We start from the raw sequence: 18,668 nt of genomic DNA, 5'->3' as shown, positions 1-18,668 counted from the left end.
TTTGTAAAGCAAGGGTAGACTTAAGCACATGCTTAAGTGTTTGCTGAATTGGGGCCAGGAAAAGTCAAGTCAAGGGTTAAGTCAGTGTAGACTATTCCCTTTGCTTGTTCTCACAAGTAATTTTATTTCAATTAATTACCAGTGCAAACTATGGTTAGTATCACCCTATTCTGGGAAGTGATGTTGATGTATGAAAACAGTAATCAATGGCCACTGTTTCCAGAAACATTAAGATTAATAGATTTATTATGCAAGTGTTAAAACTTCAATATTTCAGAATCCTTTTCTAGCTTTATTAGAGAACCCATCATAGACGGAGTGTCTCAGAGAATAAAAGTAAAATCCCACACAGCAACAATCTCAGGATTGGTGGGCCTTTTTAACAAACATTTTTGTAATTTATAAATTGCAAACTCCATTTCTTATTCCCTAAACCACTGCTCACCTGCATAAAATGTCAATACTATTTTCTTACAATAGATGCACCTAATTTATAGATAATATTTACATTTTACTTTTTCTTTGATTAGTATAGGAGACAAAACTGATCCATTACAAGGTTACTTGATTTAAAAGGATAGCTTTAGACAAGATTATTTCTTAAGACACAAACGATCATTTTGAATATTCAGATGAACTGATCTTTTTATTTTCCTATAAGCTAGTGTTTCTATGTTTGAAGCTGTGACTATAAAATATACCGTAAGACCAGTACTGTATGCAAAAATATTGTATTTCTGCAAACTAAAAGGCTCCTAAATCCATATGTAGGCACCTAAACAAAGCAACAGTGTTGAGCACCCAGAAGCTCTCAAGGACCAAAAGTATTTTTAATAGCGATTTTCCAATTGTCTGTAGGAAGCTATTCTGCACTGCACGTGCTTCCATGGATAATTTAGCTCGGTTGTGAACATATCCTCACCCTCATGCTGAATCCTGGGCTGTGACTTTGACTACACACCTATATGGAAGGAAGAACCCTCTTAAGATGCTGTCTGGGCTACCCACACCTTGTATCCAGGTTTTCAAGGGAGTACAGCACAGCCATTTACTCCCAAGCAGAGCTGGTGGGTGTGGTGGTCAGTAGTCAGTCAGGTGTTTAAGGTGGTGTCTGGCTTCAGCTGGCTGCACCTAACAGAGCTTCACAGCACCCCACACAGCCTATATGAGAAGCTCAGCTCTTAACTGCATAGTCCCCAGTATCACAGTGGACAGGAAATAGGCAGAGCACTTACTCCCCCGAGTCCCATTGCACCGGCCAGCAGCAAATTACTACACCCTCAGCCCCCATCAACCACTGGGGCAAGTAGAAAACAAGGAGAGACGTTTGCCTCAGAATCAAGCAACCTCCCAGAAATACTTCCAGAATGGTACTGATTACACAGTCCCTTGCTCAGGACAGAGCATTCCTAAATAGGTCAGCAATCCATAAGACTCTTTCTTCAGTCTTTGCACAGCAAATTGGTCTGAATGTCTTTCATTAAAAGTCCTGTAATCTTCCTTCCTAGGAGACGTATTTGTACCTTCATTATTTTTCTAGTTGATCTGATACAAGCCAAAATTTAGAATAGAGGAAGGCACATCTTAATAGCATTGGTCAACTGTGATATAGCTTACTGTAAAAATAAGGAATGGAATTAAATGCAGATAGGTAAGACTGAAACTGAACAAATCTATCAAAAGAATGGCGTGATAAAGCATCCTAAGCAATGAAATGTGAAAAGACTTCCAGTCATATAAAGGCAACTTCTGGCCTTGGCATTCCTGAAATATCTTCTTCAAGTTGTACTTTTATTGTGGTCAGTAAACTTAAAAAAAATAATCTCAACTGAAGTAGCCATTTGTTTACAACTTTAATTTAGTTTCACAAAAAAGGAGCTAAAATTGATTGCTTTGCAGATACTCAAGACAATGGAAACCTTGTATCAAAGGTTATTAACCTTTCAAGGCATCCCTTCTGTGACCACAAAACTGCATTTTTTTTAATTCCTCCTGTAACATATCATAGAAATGCTGAGGCAGGACCATATACACCTAGACCATCCCTGGCAGGTGTTTGTCTGACCTGTTCTTAAAAACCTCCAATGAATAGGATTTCATAACCTCCCTTGGAAGCCTATTCCAGAGTTTAACTACCCTCATGGTTAGAAAACTTTTCCTAACGTCTAACCTAACTCTCCCTTACTGCAGATTAAGGCCATTAGTTCTTGTCCAATCTTCAGTGAACATGGAGAAAAATTGATCACAGTCCTCCTTATAACTGCCGTTAACATATTTGAAGGCTATCAGGTCCCCCTCACTCTTCTTTTCCCAGGACTAAACATGCCCTGTTTTTTTAACCTTTCCTCATAGGTCAGGTTTTCTAATCTTTTATTATTTTTGTTCTCTCTTCTGGATTTCCTTCAATTTGTCCACCTCTTTCCTAAAGTGTGGCACCCAGAATTGGGCACAGCACTCCAACTGAGGCTGAGTAGAGTGGGACAATTACTTCCCATGTTGTGTGTGTGTGTGTGTGTGTGTGTGTATGTGTATAATATATAATGCACACACACACACTAACACTCCTGTTTATACACCCCAAAATGATATTTGCCTTTCTCGCAACTGCATCACATTGTCGACTCACATTCCATTTGTGATCCACTATAAATCCTAGATCTTTTCAGCGGTTCTATCACCTACCTAATTCTTCCCGATTTTATAGTTGTGCATTTGATTTTCTCTTTCTAAGTGAAGTACTTTGCATTTGTCTTTCCTGAATTTCATCTTATTGATTTCAGACCAATTCTCCAATTTGTCAAATTTGTTTTGACTACTAATACTGTCCTCTAAAGTACTAGCAAGCCCTCACAGCATGGTATCAGCCACACATTTTATAAGCTCACTCTTTACTCCACTATGCAAGTTGTCAATGAAAATATTGACTAATACTGGACCCAGGACAGACCCCTGCGGAACACCACTAGATACACCCTCACAGTCTGACAGTGAACCATAGATAGCTACACGTTAATTTCATCTAGACTACATTTTCCTAGTTTGTTCATGAGAATGTCCTGTGAGACTGTGTCAAAAGCCTTACTAAAAATCAAGATATATCCCATGTACAGCTTCTGTCCATCTACTAAACCGGTAACCCTTTTGAAGAAGGAAATTAGGTTGGTTTGGCATGATCTGTTCTTGTCAAATTCATGTTGGCTCTTACTTATAACCCTATTGTCTTCTAGGTGCTTACAAATTGATTGTTTAATAATTTGTTCTAGCATCTTTCCAAGTATAGAAGTTTGGCTGGTTGGTCTAGAATTTCCTGTGTCCTCTTTCTTCACATTTAAAACAAGATAGATTCTGTGTTTGCCCTTCTCCATTCCTCTGGACTTCACCCATCCTCCATTAGCTCTCAAAGATAATCTCTAACAGTTCCAAGATTGCATCAGCTTCTGCTAGTTCCTTAAGTATCCTAGGCCTCGGGTAAATTTCATCAGGGTTTACTGACTTGAATACTTCAGACTTACCTGAATATTCTTTAATCTGATCTTTGCCTATTTTGACTTGTGTTTCTTCTACCTTGTTGTTAAGTATCTGGTCACAATTTAGCTTTTTTTTAAGTGACAACAGAAGCAAAATAGGCATTAAACAACTCTGTCTTCTTGATGTCATACGTTGCTAGTTCTCCTTCCCCACTAAGTAGAGGACCTTCTCTTGTCTTTGTCTTTCTCTGGCTCCTAATGTATTTATCATAATTTTTCTTATTGCCTTTCATGCCCTTGCTACGTGTAACTCATTTTGTGTCTTAGCCTTTCTGCTTTTGTCCCTACATGCTTGTGCTATTATTTTGTACTCATCTTTAGCAATCTGTTTGTGTTTCCATGTTTTTGTGGGATTCTTTTCTGATTTTCAGGTCATTAAAGAGCTCCTCATGGAGCCATATTGACCTCTTACCATTTTCTCTATCTTTCCTTCACATGGGGATAGTTTGCTGTTGCACTTTTAATATGGTTTCTTTGAGAAACTGCCAGGTCTCCTAAAGTCCCTTTTCCCTTAGATTTTCTTCCCATGGGACCTTACCTACCAGTGCTCCGAGTTTGTTAAAGTTTGCTTTTTGAAGTTCGTTTTCCTTAATCTGCTGCTCTTACTCCTTCCTTTCCTCTGAATTATGAAATCTATCATTTCATGGTCACTTTCAACCCAAATTGCCATCAACCTTCAGATTTACAACCAATTCCTCCCTCTTAGTGAGCATGAAGTCTAAAGTGGCCCCTTGGTTGCTTCCTTCATCTTCTGAAACAAAAAGGAGGGCGGGAGGGAGATCAGGGATGGGGCAGGGGGTTGGGGTATGGGGGAGGGGGGCAGGTTCCGGGAGGCGCTTACCTCAGGCAGCTCCCGGAAGCAGCAGTATGTCCCCTCTCCGGTTCCTATGTGGAGGTGCGGCCAGGAGGCTCTGTGAGCTGCCCCATCCACAGGCACCGACCCCGCAGGTCCTATTGGCCATGGTTCATAGCCAATGGGAGCTACAGAGCTGGCTTTTGGGGCAGGGGAAGTGTGAGGAGACCCCTGGTTGCCCCTATGCCTAGGAAGCAGATGGGGGACATGCCGCTACTTCCAGGAGCTGAGCGGAGCCACGGCAGGCAGGGAGCCTGCCTTAGTCCTGCTGCACCACCAACCGGACTTTTAACGGGTGTTCTGGTCAAAAATCAGACACCTGGCAACCCTAGTCACAGGTCAAAACAAGGAAACCAAAGGGAGACACTGAGCGGAGAACCACAGACAACAGCTGAAAGTTCCTGCACTGACATCCCTGGAGACCTACATTCCTCTGTCTACAGAAACAAGCACCACATTCCATGCAGCAATATTCCCCACACGCTTCCTATGGTATCCCTTACCCAGAAGAAAAGCAGTTAGAGCAAGAGGTGATTATCCAATCATCAGCCTCTGCCAACAAACGTACGAATTAGCGTCAACTGCAATGGTGGGGTTGTTTTTTAAATATATGAAAACATTTTTTCACTCAGAACCAACTGTGTGCTTTTATCATGTGTTTTCCAAAAAATTCATTTTCCATGCATATAATTGTTTTTCAGTTCTTCATAATTCTACGTGCATTCTGTACTGATCTCTCAATTTATTCATTTTCCAAAGGGTGAACTTTCTTTTTGTTTAATTTTTTTTATATTTTCTTTTATTGTGGCCAAGTTATAGTTCTCTCTCCCTGCTGTGTTATTGTGAGAGTTCAGGAGAGAGCTGGCATTGTAATTAAAATGTAAACAAATAAAGCCTTCAGGAATTTCAGTTGCAACCATGGGGTTATTTGTTTCTGTATCAAACCATCGAGCATTTTCTACAGCCACTTGTTCACTGGTTCACAAAAGCAGCTCACCTCAATGCTACCCACATGCCATGATGCATTCCATAAATACTCACTGTTTCGCTCTGAATCTGTACAGAAGATAGAGAATGTAAATACCCTGCACTGAATGTTTGAAAAGTGCCAATACTGAACAATCCAACTGTCATTGTTCCAATGCAAATTGCTAAAAGAAAGGAGGACAAGAGCAAACTACAGTCTGACAAGTTCTGAGGTCCAGCTGAAATGCCAATGGCACAACTCAATACGATGGGGGGGTATAAAGGTGGCATACAACTCACTTTTGAACAAACCAGTCCTGAACCCATTGTATGCAGGCTGCTTGCTAATGTAAATTAGAACATTTTTATGCCACCTGCCCAATGCCAATTGTCAGCTGAGTTTCATTAGTGGGACTGTTCTGGCCATACCCGTTTACTTAATCCACATCGCCAAACCAGCACAGGCGTTGCTTTGGGGTAAATCAACCCATTGCCACTTCCATGGCTAGATTCTGTTAGAGATGTCTCACAAAGCTACTGCCACCCTGTAGTATATCGCACCCTGAGATCTGACAGATTATAATCATTCTAAAGTCTGAACAAACAGGGCTGACGGTCCTTGTATGCAGGAGTGGCTGGAGGCTTTCAAGAAAGTTGTGAAATCTACCACCACTGAAAGAAACAAAATAGGGCATATTGCAAACCCTGGTGTAAATCTAGAAAGCACAGCTCAGAGAAAGATTTTAGGGTCAAAACATTATGCATATGTTGCTGTTATCTGTTGATATAAGGAAGAATGCTTTCTTCTGGATTAGTTATGTTTTAGTTAATTTTGCTAAGCTTTCCAGGTGGGCTCTTTGAAGGGCAATTTTTAGGCCTTCGCTGTAACTGTAAGATACCCTTAACATGTTGACCTTGGTAGTCTTTTGTTTCCCACATTTTGAATTGATCAGTTCCTCTTCTTTTTGGAAACCTTAAACCACTGGTACATCACATGAATGGCATGTACAGTAGACTGTAGTTATTGGCCAATGCGACCATTCCTGGGAATATTGCCTTTTTTTATATGGCACCTCAAAAATGTATATAGAAACAAGGCCCTAATACCCAAAGTTTTGCCTAAGAGGATTCCCCCTTTCCTGTCCCCGCCCACATACACACACGCAACCAACCTGGCTTATAGAAGTAATAAAGGTGTGATGCATAGGAATGCTACTAAGAGAATTTACTTTATTCATTGGTCTCAGTCATTTGACAAAAGACTCCGAAGGTTAATACTCCATGTTGTGTGTTTGCTCTCCAACTCTTAGGCACTACATGAGGGCTATTCAAAATTTTCCCATAAAAATTGAATTCAATTAAATAAATTGTCATTGAATTCATTTATTTATTTGGCAAAGTGCCGGTTTTCGCAGAAAATTTTGAATTTGTCAAAACTTGTTGATTTTTCAGCTGAAAATTTTAGGGTCCCCCCCCCCAAAGTCAAAATTTCTCTCAAGATTTTTTTTTCTGACAAGCTCTACTTCATACCAATGTCACATAATAAGGCTCAGTTTGGATTGCTTACTGCTACACTGGCCTACCTGCAGTAAAATACTGTACCTATTAAGTACAGATGGGTATAAGGGGTATGCTAGTATTAAGAATGGCATATCAAAGTGGCTCTGTTTTTGAAAAACCATCTATAAAGTTCTGCCTGTTTACTCTTCCCTGCTTGTTACCAGATGGCAAGTTCAGAGGGGATGGATGAGGTGTAGTGTCTTACCTCCATGGTATGAACACCGGCTTGCAACAAGAAAAAAAATAAGTGTTCAACTTAGTAAATGTCAACAATGACCCTATGAAATTACTTTCCCAAACGAAAATCAGGAGAGACGGAAAGTCAGCTAATAGACTTGTATGTAACAGGAATCCTGTTTCTGGATTGGGGAATGTATGCACTAAAGAGATAACAGATCTTTACGGACAAAGAGTGTCCTGTCCAGGAAAGATTGTTGTGGTTGTTTTTAAATGTTTTGGCAAGCTGGAAAAGGAAAGGTTATTTTAAAAGGAAGGGATATTTTCAGGTTATGTTATACTTAAATTTAATCATCTTAGAAAAGCCAAGGATGATCTCAATAATTTGGTTTGGCTGAGCAGAGAGAGATCAGAAACAGAGTGAACTAGAGGATCAGTATTATTTCTGAGCACACCAATGTGCTTGAAAATATTGTTAACTTTAGATGAGGGATAATGAAAATTCCTATATTTACAGAGGGATTCAGCATCACAAACTCCCACTAACCCCTGTTAAATCTCTGCACACTGCTTTGAAAATTTAATGGAAAGTCCACTATCTATCCATTATCTATCCACTGGTTCCTTTGAAGGATGAATTTACAAAAATCCTAAAATTAAAATATCAGAAATATCATCTCCAGAAATACAAAAACTATGAGTTGTGGAGCTTCAAAAAAAATGGCATCGCAGAGCCAAACAGTCTTTGCATCCCATAACTAATGTCTCATATGGGGAACAATCATGTTATGGTTCATAGTACTTATGGGAAATGCACCCGTCACCGTGAAATACCCAGCTTAGTCCAGGAGTATCCCAACATTACCTCCATCCTTGAAAGGAGTCAACATTTTCTGACTGTTTGGACCAGATTGTTGGTAGATGAATTCTTTGCAATTGCAGGAAGAGGCCTTCTTCCCTCCCAAACCTATTTTTTTATGCTAGCCTCTGTCCCATGGTATAGTGCAGGGGTCGGCAACGTTTGGCATGCGGCTTGCCAGGGTAAGCACCCTAGCGGGCCGGGCCAGTTTATTTACCTGCTGACGCAGCAGGTTCGGCCGATCGCGGCCCCCAATGGGAGCGGCGGGAAGCCGCGGCCAGCACATCCCTCACCCGCGCCGCTTCTCGCCGCCCCCATTGGCCCGGGACAGCAAACCGCGGCAAGTGGGGGCCGTGATCAGCCGAACCTGCCGCATCAGCAGGTAAATAAACTGGCCCGGCCCGCTAGGGTGCTTACCCTGGCGAGCCGCGTGCCAAACGTTGCCGACCCCTGGTATAGTGTCTGTTGGACACTCCCAGCGCTACTCAGTAGCCCTCACCAATAGATGCTCTCCTAACGAACAGGGGATGCCATTGGCTAGAAGGTGGCAGGACATCTGCACAGTGTAACCCAGCCTGAGGGACCCCGCTGTACGACCAGGCTGATGTCCTTTTTAATTAAGTTAGTTTTTAGGCTAATTGTGTCAGATAGTTTGCTGGTCAAATGAGAAACCATACACATTTCTACAAAGGCCACAAACAATTTGGCCTTTAGATATGTCCTATTTACCTAGAGAGGAAGAGCCTGCAAAATACTATCGGATCCTATGCGGCAAATTGAGTTCATAACACTGGAAATCAGTTTGGGGGAATAACATAAATTAATCTGATATTCAATTTGGAAGTGCCAACTGGACATAAAAAAGAGAAATCTCCCATTAGAAGTACCTGAAAACATAATTAATATAAGGTTTCCACTGCACTGAGCAGCTGACATACCTGCTAATATGGAGCAGCTGGTCATTGATTTAGGCTATTAGAACAACAGCTGGCTTACTTCAACCAACCAAAGCCCTGAAATATTTCACGAAAGTGTTATCTACAAACGACGATGGTTCCTGCCAAGTCTATAGAAACAAACTTCATCTCAAACCAAGTAATTTGCTACCTTTCATTCATCTAAATTCATAACCTAAAGGTTAATGGAGCACTCTGTCCCAGTCAAATCACCTTTATTCATGCATGGGTTGTGGGGTAATTGAGAAACAGGTGATGCACACATTCTGGTTTATGTCTTGATTTTCTCCTCCTCGCAAGGATTATAAAACCTGATGAAGAAACGAAAAGATCTCATTTTACTACATACAGCTTTCTCTCAGTTGTTCTTCAATTCAAGAGCTGTCTTGCTACTTCAGAAAAAAAAAAAAAAAAAGACTATATCCCTTTGAGGTTTTGACTCAACCCCAGAGCTGTTTTTCCAGTAACTAATTAATTCTTTCACATTGTTCACAATAATATGCTACCTCCTTTTTGAACACTTTTTTTTAGTTAAATTAAATGTATATGCATAAAAATCAAAAAAAGTCTATATTAAAAAATTCATTTCCCCCTAGGCCCTGTTAATAAGCTGATATGCACAATTGGGTAGGCAACTGTCTGGCCACCTGGCAATCACTAGTTATATTATCTTTTGTTTTGATCATGTATGAAACCAGCTTAGAAGATGATACAATATTTTTGTGCACTTAAATATAGATCGGTCTCCAGATACAGCTGTACATACATACAAAACACAGATTATTTCTATTTTACTATATAGAGATATACACACACACACACATATTATCCTCATATACATTATCCACATATATACATTTGTTATACACCCCATGTCAAAAGAATATACTGTTCTTTCAAAGGCACACACATAGCAGTTAGGAACCTAATGCCCATTGAAAATCAATAGGAGTTAGGCAACATGTATGTAGACAATTTGGAAAAATATGGCATGGTCACTAGCGGGTGGGATGCTCTGTCCATATAGGCTACCAAATGTCCCATTATAGAACCTATATGGAGATAGCAGCCACATCTTACCCTATATAGTGAACATGCCATATTTTTCCATGTTTTCCACATATATATTCAGACTGTAATAAGTGAAACTAACGTTCGTAACAGTTTACATAGAAAGTAAAAAAAAAGGCTGTCATACAAGTCTAAAGTGAACTAAACACCTGTTATTTGGCATTCAGATGTAATTTACATATATTTGTTCCACCATGGCCTGATTAGTTGATGAATTTCTTGATCATGTACAACTCTGCAGACAGTTTGCTATGCATGAAATTGTTGGCCCAAATTGTTCTCTCATTGCACCGGTTCCATTTCACTGAAAACCTCCTACTATAACTTCAATTGTTAGTTCTGGAAATCACTGGGAAATGTTTTGTGGTGGCATGAAATCAATACAAGCTGCATCTCCATACATGGAATTACTGCAATAACAGGGATGTTCGTCAGTGCTTTTCACTACCGTAGGCAATGAGAATGTCACTTGAAACTTGAACGACACCTGGAACCTTGCTGAAAGGGGCAGCTTTGCTGAACTGCAGACACTCCTTTAAGCATCTATGATTAATTGGTGAATAAATCTCCCACCATATAAGTAAACAAATCTAAGAGTGCCAATGCAGATGGAAAGGAAAGTTTCAGTTAGAATGAAAAAAGTGTCCAAATATGGACACACAAAGCCCTGATCCTGAAGTATCCAAGCTCTGAAAACATGCAATCCATCATGCAAGAGACAGAAGAGGTCAGCCATTAATTAACATCCAAATTAAATCTTTTCAAGTAAGGGTCAAAACTGCTTTTGTTTTGACATTTAAATCACTAGCAATGTATTTCCTAGTTTAGCATGCAAGACACATCACCCAAAGCCTCTTTCTTAATTGCCTTCATTTTTCATGTGTACTATTTGATTTATTGTCCATTAAAAATACCTCAAAAAAGCCACGAATCATGTATGTGTAGTATAAACATGATTAATGCAACACAATTACATTCCACATATGATGGGGCTGGTTAGGAATCTCTCTGCATGATGGAGCATTGTCACTGGCAGTGACCTGCCAGCTCAGCTTGACTAAAACAGAGATTGCAGAAGGGAAGCATTTGAAGGCCACAAATGATCCAGCAATGTCTAAATACTGTACTGAAAGTAAGTCACTTATCACCTGATCAAGGAAAATGCAATCTTGCCTGTTTGACAGCAGAGCATTGTTTTAGGACCTTGCAACTCTCCTGATGTTATCTGAAGAACAGGTTCACAAATCTACAAAGAAAAATATCAAGCGATGGCATTGCCCAGTAAGGTGAGCATCTGTCCACTCAGTTCAAAGTAAGACTAGCATTCTAGCGCAGGTTATGGGCAAAGGCAAATAACAATTGTTCAGTATTATATCTTCTGTCAACTATTGTTATCCATGTAGTATATTTGTGCTTTTTAAGGACTCAACTGTGGCTGAACCTACATAGCCACCGAGCGGGAGCGGAGGGAGTAAGTTATAAGATCTCACAGTTACGACTTCTGAAGAAACTCACCAACGAGAGCCCAGGGCATAGGTGGAAACCTCCTACTCAGGCTGTGCCCCTTAAAGTGATTTAGTAATTTACTTTCCCTTCAATGCAACACTTTGAAGGAGAAACTTCCTGTAATTCAACTGGTCTCCTCATGAGCATGCCACATGGGACCACACCTTAGCCTGAAATACGCACAGCGATTCCTCAAACAGAAGTATGAACAATGTGTCAGACGGTGAATTTTAAAAACACAGCCAATGTGGACTTAAGAACTGCATTCTAATATTCTCTTCCCCACTAAAGTAATTAAATAAACCATATTTCCTGCGATCAGAAAGAAATGAAAATGTGGCTAAATCAAACTCTGACTCAAAAATTCACTCCGAGGCTGCCTATGGAAAGTTTTAATCTGAAATAGCTCTTTTTGCCAAAGTTATGACTATCTGAAAGGTATTTTTTCCATTATGCTACAGATGCTAAAATATGAGTCCCCTTGAATGTATGCTGAAGAGAAAGTTAGATGCAGTGTTTTGAATATGACAGCTTCTTAAAAAATGATCTTAAGAAAAAAAAGAAAGGGAAAGAGGGGAATAGAATAAAGGGATATTTAGATATGAAGGAAGAGAGATTTAGGGTTTGATCAGATACAGTTCTATAGGAAGGCGTATTGAATAAAGAAAAAGGGGATTAGGAAAACAAAAAGGTGTCAGGAAGGGTGGAGGTGGCCATTAAGTGAAATGTAATGATACAAATCAATTTTAAAAAAAAAAAACAGTTCAGCTGGAGTACAAAGGATGAATGCTAAGAAACAACAATTGGATCTTAAGGAAACTAATGGAAAGGAGGTCATGGGTATGCAACAGAACATGTGTAGTAGTTATGGTCAATGAGCAAGAAGTTGAAAGCAAAACAAGCCTGCTGCCTAATCCTAGGGGCAAATGATAGTCTAGGCACAAGTCCACCTGGTTTCCTCAGAATAGGAAACAAACTGATTTCTTTAGTGAACCTTAAACAGCAACTTGAAATGGAGATAGCCATTAATAGGGAGGTAGGAAGCAATATCATTTTAGTAGGACTCTAGCTTGTGTGATCCAAGAGGTTCCTACAGCTACACTAATTGGCCCGTTGTGTCCAATTTTTACTTCTAAAATCATGAGTTTAGTCCACCCACCTACCCAAAATCATGAGATTTAAAAAAAAAAAAAAAAAAAAAGCAGTTTGGTTTCTTTTCATGAGTTTTTTGGGGGGTTTCTGAGCTTTAACAGTGAATTTGTTTTCCCACTTTTCTCCAACATGGAAGGCTAGAAACATAATTTGTTTTTTTTTAAATGGAAGCTGAGAATTGGATGCAATCTCATGACTCCAGAAACCTGGGGTTAAAGAAAATCACTAAATATCACGAGGCTCACAATAAAATTATGAGAACTGGCAGCACTAAACCTCCTTCCCAACCCCTGCTACTACGGAGAGGGGCGAGTGGATGGGTGCTATGCAACATGCTTCCAAAATCCTGCCTCCATTGAGGAATGGGAGGGAGAGTGGAGATCAGCTATTAAGTTATTGTCAGCCAGTGGCTTCTTAGGCTACATCTATGCTATCAACTAGGCGTGTGATTCCCAGCTCGCATAGGCCTACTCACGCTAGCTCTTATCAAGCTAGCATGCTATAAACAGTAATAGCCAGGGTAACACAGACAGCGGCAAGCGGTGGCATGAACTAGCCGTGCAGAGTACAAATGCTCCTGAACCCCATGGGTATGTACTCAGCACACCTAGCCTGTTCCACTGCTCTCTGCTGCCAGTGCTACACCAATAGTCAGAGCAAGCTAACGCAATATGTCACACAACAGATTTTCACTCATAGGATCCAATGCATGTGGAACCTCTTTAAGGGTGAGAAAGGGGTTTGGAACAACTTCTTGAATGCACTGAACTAGACCATGTTCTCTAATCTATTGTTATCACAAAACCCCAATTATTCTTATTATTAACCATTTGCATTACAGAAGGATTACATCAAGGCTGAATTTGACCCTATAGATTTATATTCAAGTGGTCCTACACATTACACCCACTGCCACATTTTCTGGGCATGCCATAACAAAAATGAACACTAAAAATATTAGTGTCTTTAACTGAACACTCACAAGTGACCAAAAAAAAAGCTAGGATCTGCATTGATGGTAAAAGATTTCTAACTCGAGGCCTCATTGAAGATTGAACAGAATAGCTTTAAAGTGTACCCTGAAGTTGACCAAACCCAGGCTTTGGTGAAACTCTGGAAGAAGCTCGTTCCCAAGGCAAGAGCCGCGATGATCCTATAGACTTCAGTGGGGCTAGGCTTTCTTCCCTGCACTTTTCATGAAGCCTGGTTGCAACTGAGGAACTGCTACCAAGAGTAACCCTTCAGATCCTATCTGCCACATTTCCAGCAAATCTCAGTGTCTCTTACTCCTGCCTTCCACATCTTCCTTAGAGTAGGGTATTTTCTAAACATTATTTTTGTTGAATTCATAATAATTTCTAAGGCTAGAATGGATTCACCTAGATTAGCTGCAGCACGACCTTAGATCTCCTTGCCTAGCTCTGTTGAGCTCTCTATTCCATGTTGCTTTTCATTTGTCCTTGGTTCATCTTTTATGTATTCTGTATATAAATATACTTTCCTTTGTCAACCTCCTAAAATAGTTCCCACGTAGGTTAAAAGCTGCAGCGGTTCTTTTATTGTATATTATTTTCTTCGGAGTCCTATGCTTCAGCTCATTGTATTTCTTCTCTGAAGGTATTTAAAAGTTTGCTGAATATGTGAAATAACTTTTTTATTGCCAGAACGCATGCAAATAAAAAAAGAAATAAATGCCTCTAGCTTTGGTCTCTCTTTTTTCCAATAAGTTTCATGTATAATGAATATAGCTGCATTTATGGCCAACTAGTAAATACATAAGAAACAACTATAACCCATACTTAATTACTGGAGGAAACACTGGCAATGGAATATACAGTATGTTCTTGTTGAAATTAAAAAGATCAAAAAAACAAATATGATTGTTTCCCTGCTCTTCAGTGGAGAATTAAAAGCTGCTTGGTTTATTGAAGACTACAAAAGCAATCACCGTTATAGACCTGCTTTGCATACTGGCTCTATTAATTTACATACTCATGGTAGGCCTCACATTCAGATACAACTGTTAAATTATACTGCTGTTGAGTAATGGGTATAAAAATAATGCAACAGCATGCAAAGTGTATTTAAACAGGCACAATTAAAAATATTGATTCCACTGAAGACAAGACTGAAAAGACTATGCACAGATTTAATATTGTCACATCCAGGACACACTACTTATGAGTGATTGAGTTAGCTAGACTTGCACATTGACAATCTGTCTTTGTCGCATGTTATGTATTAGACTAATTTAGCATCTGATTATTAAAATAATTTAATTCCCAAGATTGTTTTGAGATATTTTCCCTCCTGCTCTTCCCCCTCTTAAAATTAATAATGTCTTAATTATTGTGTCAGTTTCACACCAGTGCAATTTGCAGGTCACCACAATGTAGCCCAATCAACAATGTCTTAAACAGTTTGTCCTTTATACTGCTGAACAGACCGAGGACAAATCAGCGAGAGATTTGGACAGACGTGCTAAGGCATCAAAGTACTCAGATACAGCCAAAGAGAGAGACAATAAAGGTTATTTGCATTTTACTAAATTTTAACATGTGGACATTTTTATCCTTTGAGGCCATGAAACCCCCAACATTATGCTGTTTGACTGCTATGTCTGTTCAACAAATTGCTGGTCTTCTTTTAAAGAAAGCGAACACCTGAACTCTATGGAATCCAGAAGGTGCTCAGCACCTCTGAAAATCTGGCAACTCATTTCAGTGCATAATGGCAACATCTTCAAAAATGCCTAAGTAACTTAGGATGTTACGTTCCAGCTTCAACTCAGGCACCTAGAAGCCCAAATCACATTGAAAGTGAATAAAATGTATTGCCTAAGTCACTTGTGGAGATGGAATTTAGGGACCTAAGTCTCTCAAGTGCTTTAGAAAAGTTGACCCTAAATTTGGATCCAATCCAAAGCTCACTGAAGTCAATGGGAGTCTTTCCTTTGACTTCAGTTGGCCCCTGGTGACAAAATTATAGTACATGTTGTAGTAGGAAGAGAGCCTGAGATACAAGATAAGCCCTTGTATCAGAGGCCTGGTATAAGGCAGGACCTGCTCACAAAATCTGGCAAGAATAGGACTGATATTGTAGAAATACACATTGCTGAGAGGTGCTAAGTACAGAGTACTCACACAAACACATCCCAATATCAAGTGGTATCAGAACATCCCGATATCAAGGATGGTACAAAACATTCCCCAAGGATAACAGAAACACACTGATGCTTTCTAAAACATAAGGTCAGGATGACAGTATGTAACTTGTTTATATCAGGGTATAAAGATGCATCTCAGAGTGAGTATCTTTGGCCAGCCTAGGGGGCAGTGGAAAGCCCCACCACTGACCAAGCTGCATCCATTGTCACGGGCATACATGTCTTAGTATCCTCATAGAGTCTGCCAGGTGCTATTACCATGTTTTGTCGACAATAAACCTGGTCGGGTGCCTTCGTACCTTAACAGCTCTTGTGGTTATTGGGCAGTTTGCTCGAGGTCTGCTGTGCCAACTGTCTGCACAGAGCTGGGACAGCACACAGGGAGAACACACACACATGTAGCCAAACATCTAACCACACATGTATCTGAGATTTGATATAAACTGCAAAACAGAGCAAATACTTTCACTCACAATATAATCTTAAATAAGTAGGGGATGGAGAGGAGAAAGGTATTCCTTAAATTGAATTTTATTGCTTTTTATTTTTGATCCAAACTCTGAATCTTACTTTCACATAAATGTTATTACATATGAACTGTTAATTTCAGCTGTTGAACCAAATGTGATCAAATGAAAAGGCTACTAAATAACATGAATTATGGGGAAAATGCAGTTTTTTATCAATATTTAAAGCTCACATTAGGTACCATATTAGATTGACAGCCTTGAAGTCTCAAATCCTCAGAACAGGTCCCAATACAGAATGAACAATAGCAGTGCAAGCTTCACAACATTGCATCATTAATGTACCCGGAAAGACAAACTCTAGGGTTGAAAGAAGAGTTAAATTTCCATGGCCCATTCAGTCTTTGCCCTGTCTGGGTAGAGTGTACGGTGCCAAGAATCAATGCCAGCTCAGCTCTGGTGGTAGTTTTTGTGATGTGGACACCTGTCCGTTGGAAAAGGGACTGGACCACCAGATCAACTGCTTAGATCACAGAAGAGATGGTGATAACTTTTTGAAACTCAGGCCTGATCCAAAGCCTACAAAATTTTATGGAAAGCCTCTCATTGATGTCAATGGGCTTTGGGTCAGGCTCCTGGAATGGATGCACACCAGGGAGGAAGAAGGAATTTATACTGAAATGCAAGTCAAGATCCTTGTCTACAGTCAAGTACTGATACAGCAGGAAAGGCAAAGAAATGCAGGAGGTGACTCATTCATAAAAATCAGAGGATGAGCCTAAGCTTCCATGTAAATATTCAAACCCCAACAGATAAATGTGCAGAATTTTGCCAACCCTAATTCATAGCAAAGTTCAAAATCTGTATAAATAAAGGATTTTAAGGGGAGGGGAGGAGCTATTGTAGTACCCAGGTGGAAGCTATGCCTGGAATCATGTTATAAGGAGGAAGAGCTCTCTGATAAATTCAGTGTGATACGAAAAACACACAGACTGTGGTTAATACAGATTTTTGCAAAAATGACATATGAAAATTACACGTCTTACAGTTCAGAATTGGCTGGTCCTCTGTGAATTCAGATGGCTGTTCAATATGAAAAACCTTTTGCTGGAATCCGGGGATGCATTCTAAATCTTCTGCAAATACAAGCAACAGCACCTGAGGAAATAGAGGGAACGGACTTTTAATATCCACTTGCTCACCAATCTTCTTGGCTTTCATGAATGGTAACAAGTTTGGACTCAATGTTCATTTAAAAAAAAAAAAACCACACACAAAAAACCCACCCACATATCCAGCACATCCCAGCTTCCCTTTAAAACTTTCTAACCATTGCTTTGCGCGAGAAGTTTCAATCAGCATATACACAGGCAGATATCGAGAGTGCAAAAAAATAATATGTCTAAAGATACAGCTACACTGCAGCTGGTGGGGTAATGCCCAGTTTGGTAAACAGACATGCACTAGCCCTGCTCAAGATAGCATACTGAAAATAGCAGTGTAGCAACATGGCCTAACTGCCTGAATACAATACTGCCCAACCCCTGTGGTATGTACGTGGACAGTTAGCCTGAGCCACCATTCACATTGCCCCAGGCCCACATTGTGCAGATGTACCCAAGATTAATAATGCTCAATTCAGAAATGCACTTAAGCACCTGCTTAAAGTTAAGTGTGTTCTTAAGTCCTTCTGAAGTCACGGGACATAAGCACGTATAAATAGGGCTGGAGTATTCTTACGTTATTTGCTGACTCAAGGCCTATAAGCTTAGGTTAGTTTAGTAAATCTCTGAGCTAGTGAAGAAGTCTTTTGTTCAAGGGCAAAGTTTCATGTCACAAAAGTTTCCTTTGTATAAACTCTGGCAGCAGATGGAAAATGTCAATTCCCCACCCCCACAAAGCTACAATTTGTCCGGTTTCCCCATAATCAAAAAGTTGTTTACCCCAGTGGAAGATTGAAAATGGAATGTGTACATCATTCTGTAGTTGGATCTGAAGGTTAAAGTTAAATACAGCTTGTGTCACTGTTAGTATCTGATCACCAAAGCCCACTGTCACCACAGGAACATCTGGGCAAGGGAGGGAGGTTAAAAACAAAATAAAATTGGTTGGGAATAGGTATAATGCCAATCTCTGTTTCAGAAGATTTGTGTTCTATCACTGAATAGAGACAACAAGCTGAAAGACTATTTTCTTTGGTGGACTTTAAATGGCGGCGGAGCAGGTAGGAAAGTCACAGAAAGAGTGGAGAAGAAAAAAAGGCACAGAAAGTTCAAGGGTTAAATGAAGCACAAAAAAAGAAGAGTCAGATCCAAGGTAGCAGGGAGGACAAATTTACTTTTCCATACCCAAATATAAGCACCCAAATTTTCAAATGCATTGGGCCCCATTTTGGGGGTTTCCTCTGG

At 39.9% G+C, this 18,668-nt stretch overlaps 1 protein-coding gene across 1 annotated transcript in view; it reads right to left on the bottom strand.

Annotated features, from left to right (window-relative positions):
* Positions 1-18,668, bottom strand: part of LOC113409647 (cadherin-13) — a 746,582-nt gene that overhangs the window by 599,906 nt on the left and 128,008 nt on the right. The window contains exon 2 of the mRNA XM_026663796.1: positions 17,307-17,418. Within this exon, the coding sequence (XP_026519581.1) occupies positions 17,307-17,418 (112 nt within the window). The remainder of the gene's footprint in view (positions 1-17,306; positions 17,419-18,668) is intronic.

The sequence above is a fragment of the Terrapene carolina genome, unplaced genomic scaffold (genome assembly GCF_002925995.2).
Source record: "Terrapene carolina triunguis isolate 2854851 unplaced genomic scaffold, T_m_triunguis-2.0 Scaffold33911, whole genome shotgun sequence".
In the NCBI taxonomy this organism is placed as follows: Eukaryota; Metazoa; Chordata; order Testudines; family Emydidae; genus Terrapene; species Terrapene triunguis.
This window is presented reverse-complemented; position numbering and strand designations above follow the sequence as displayed.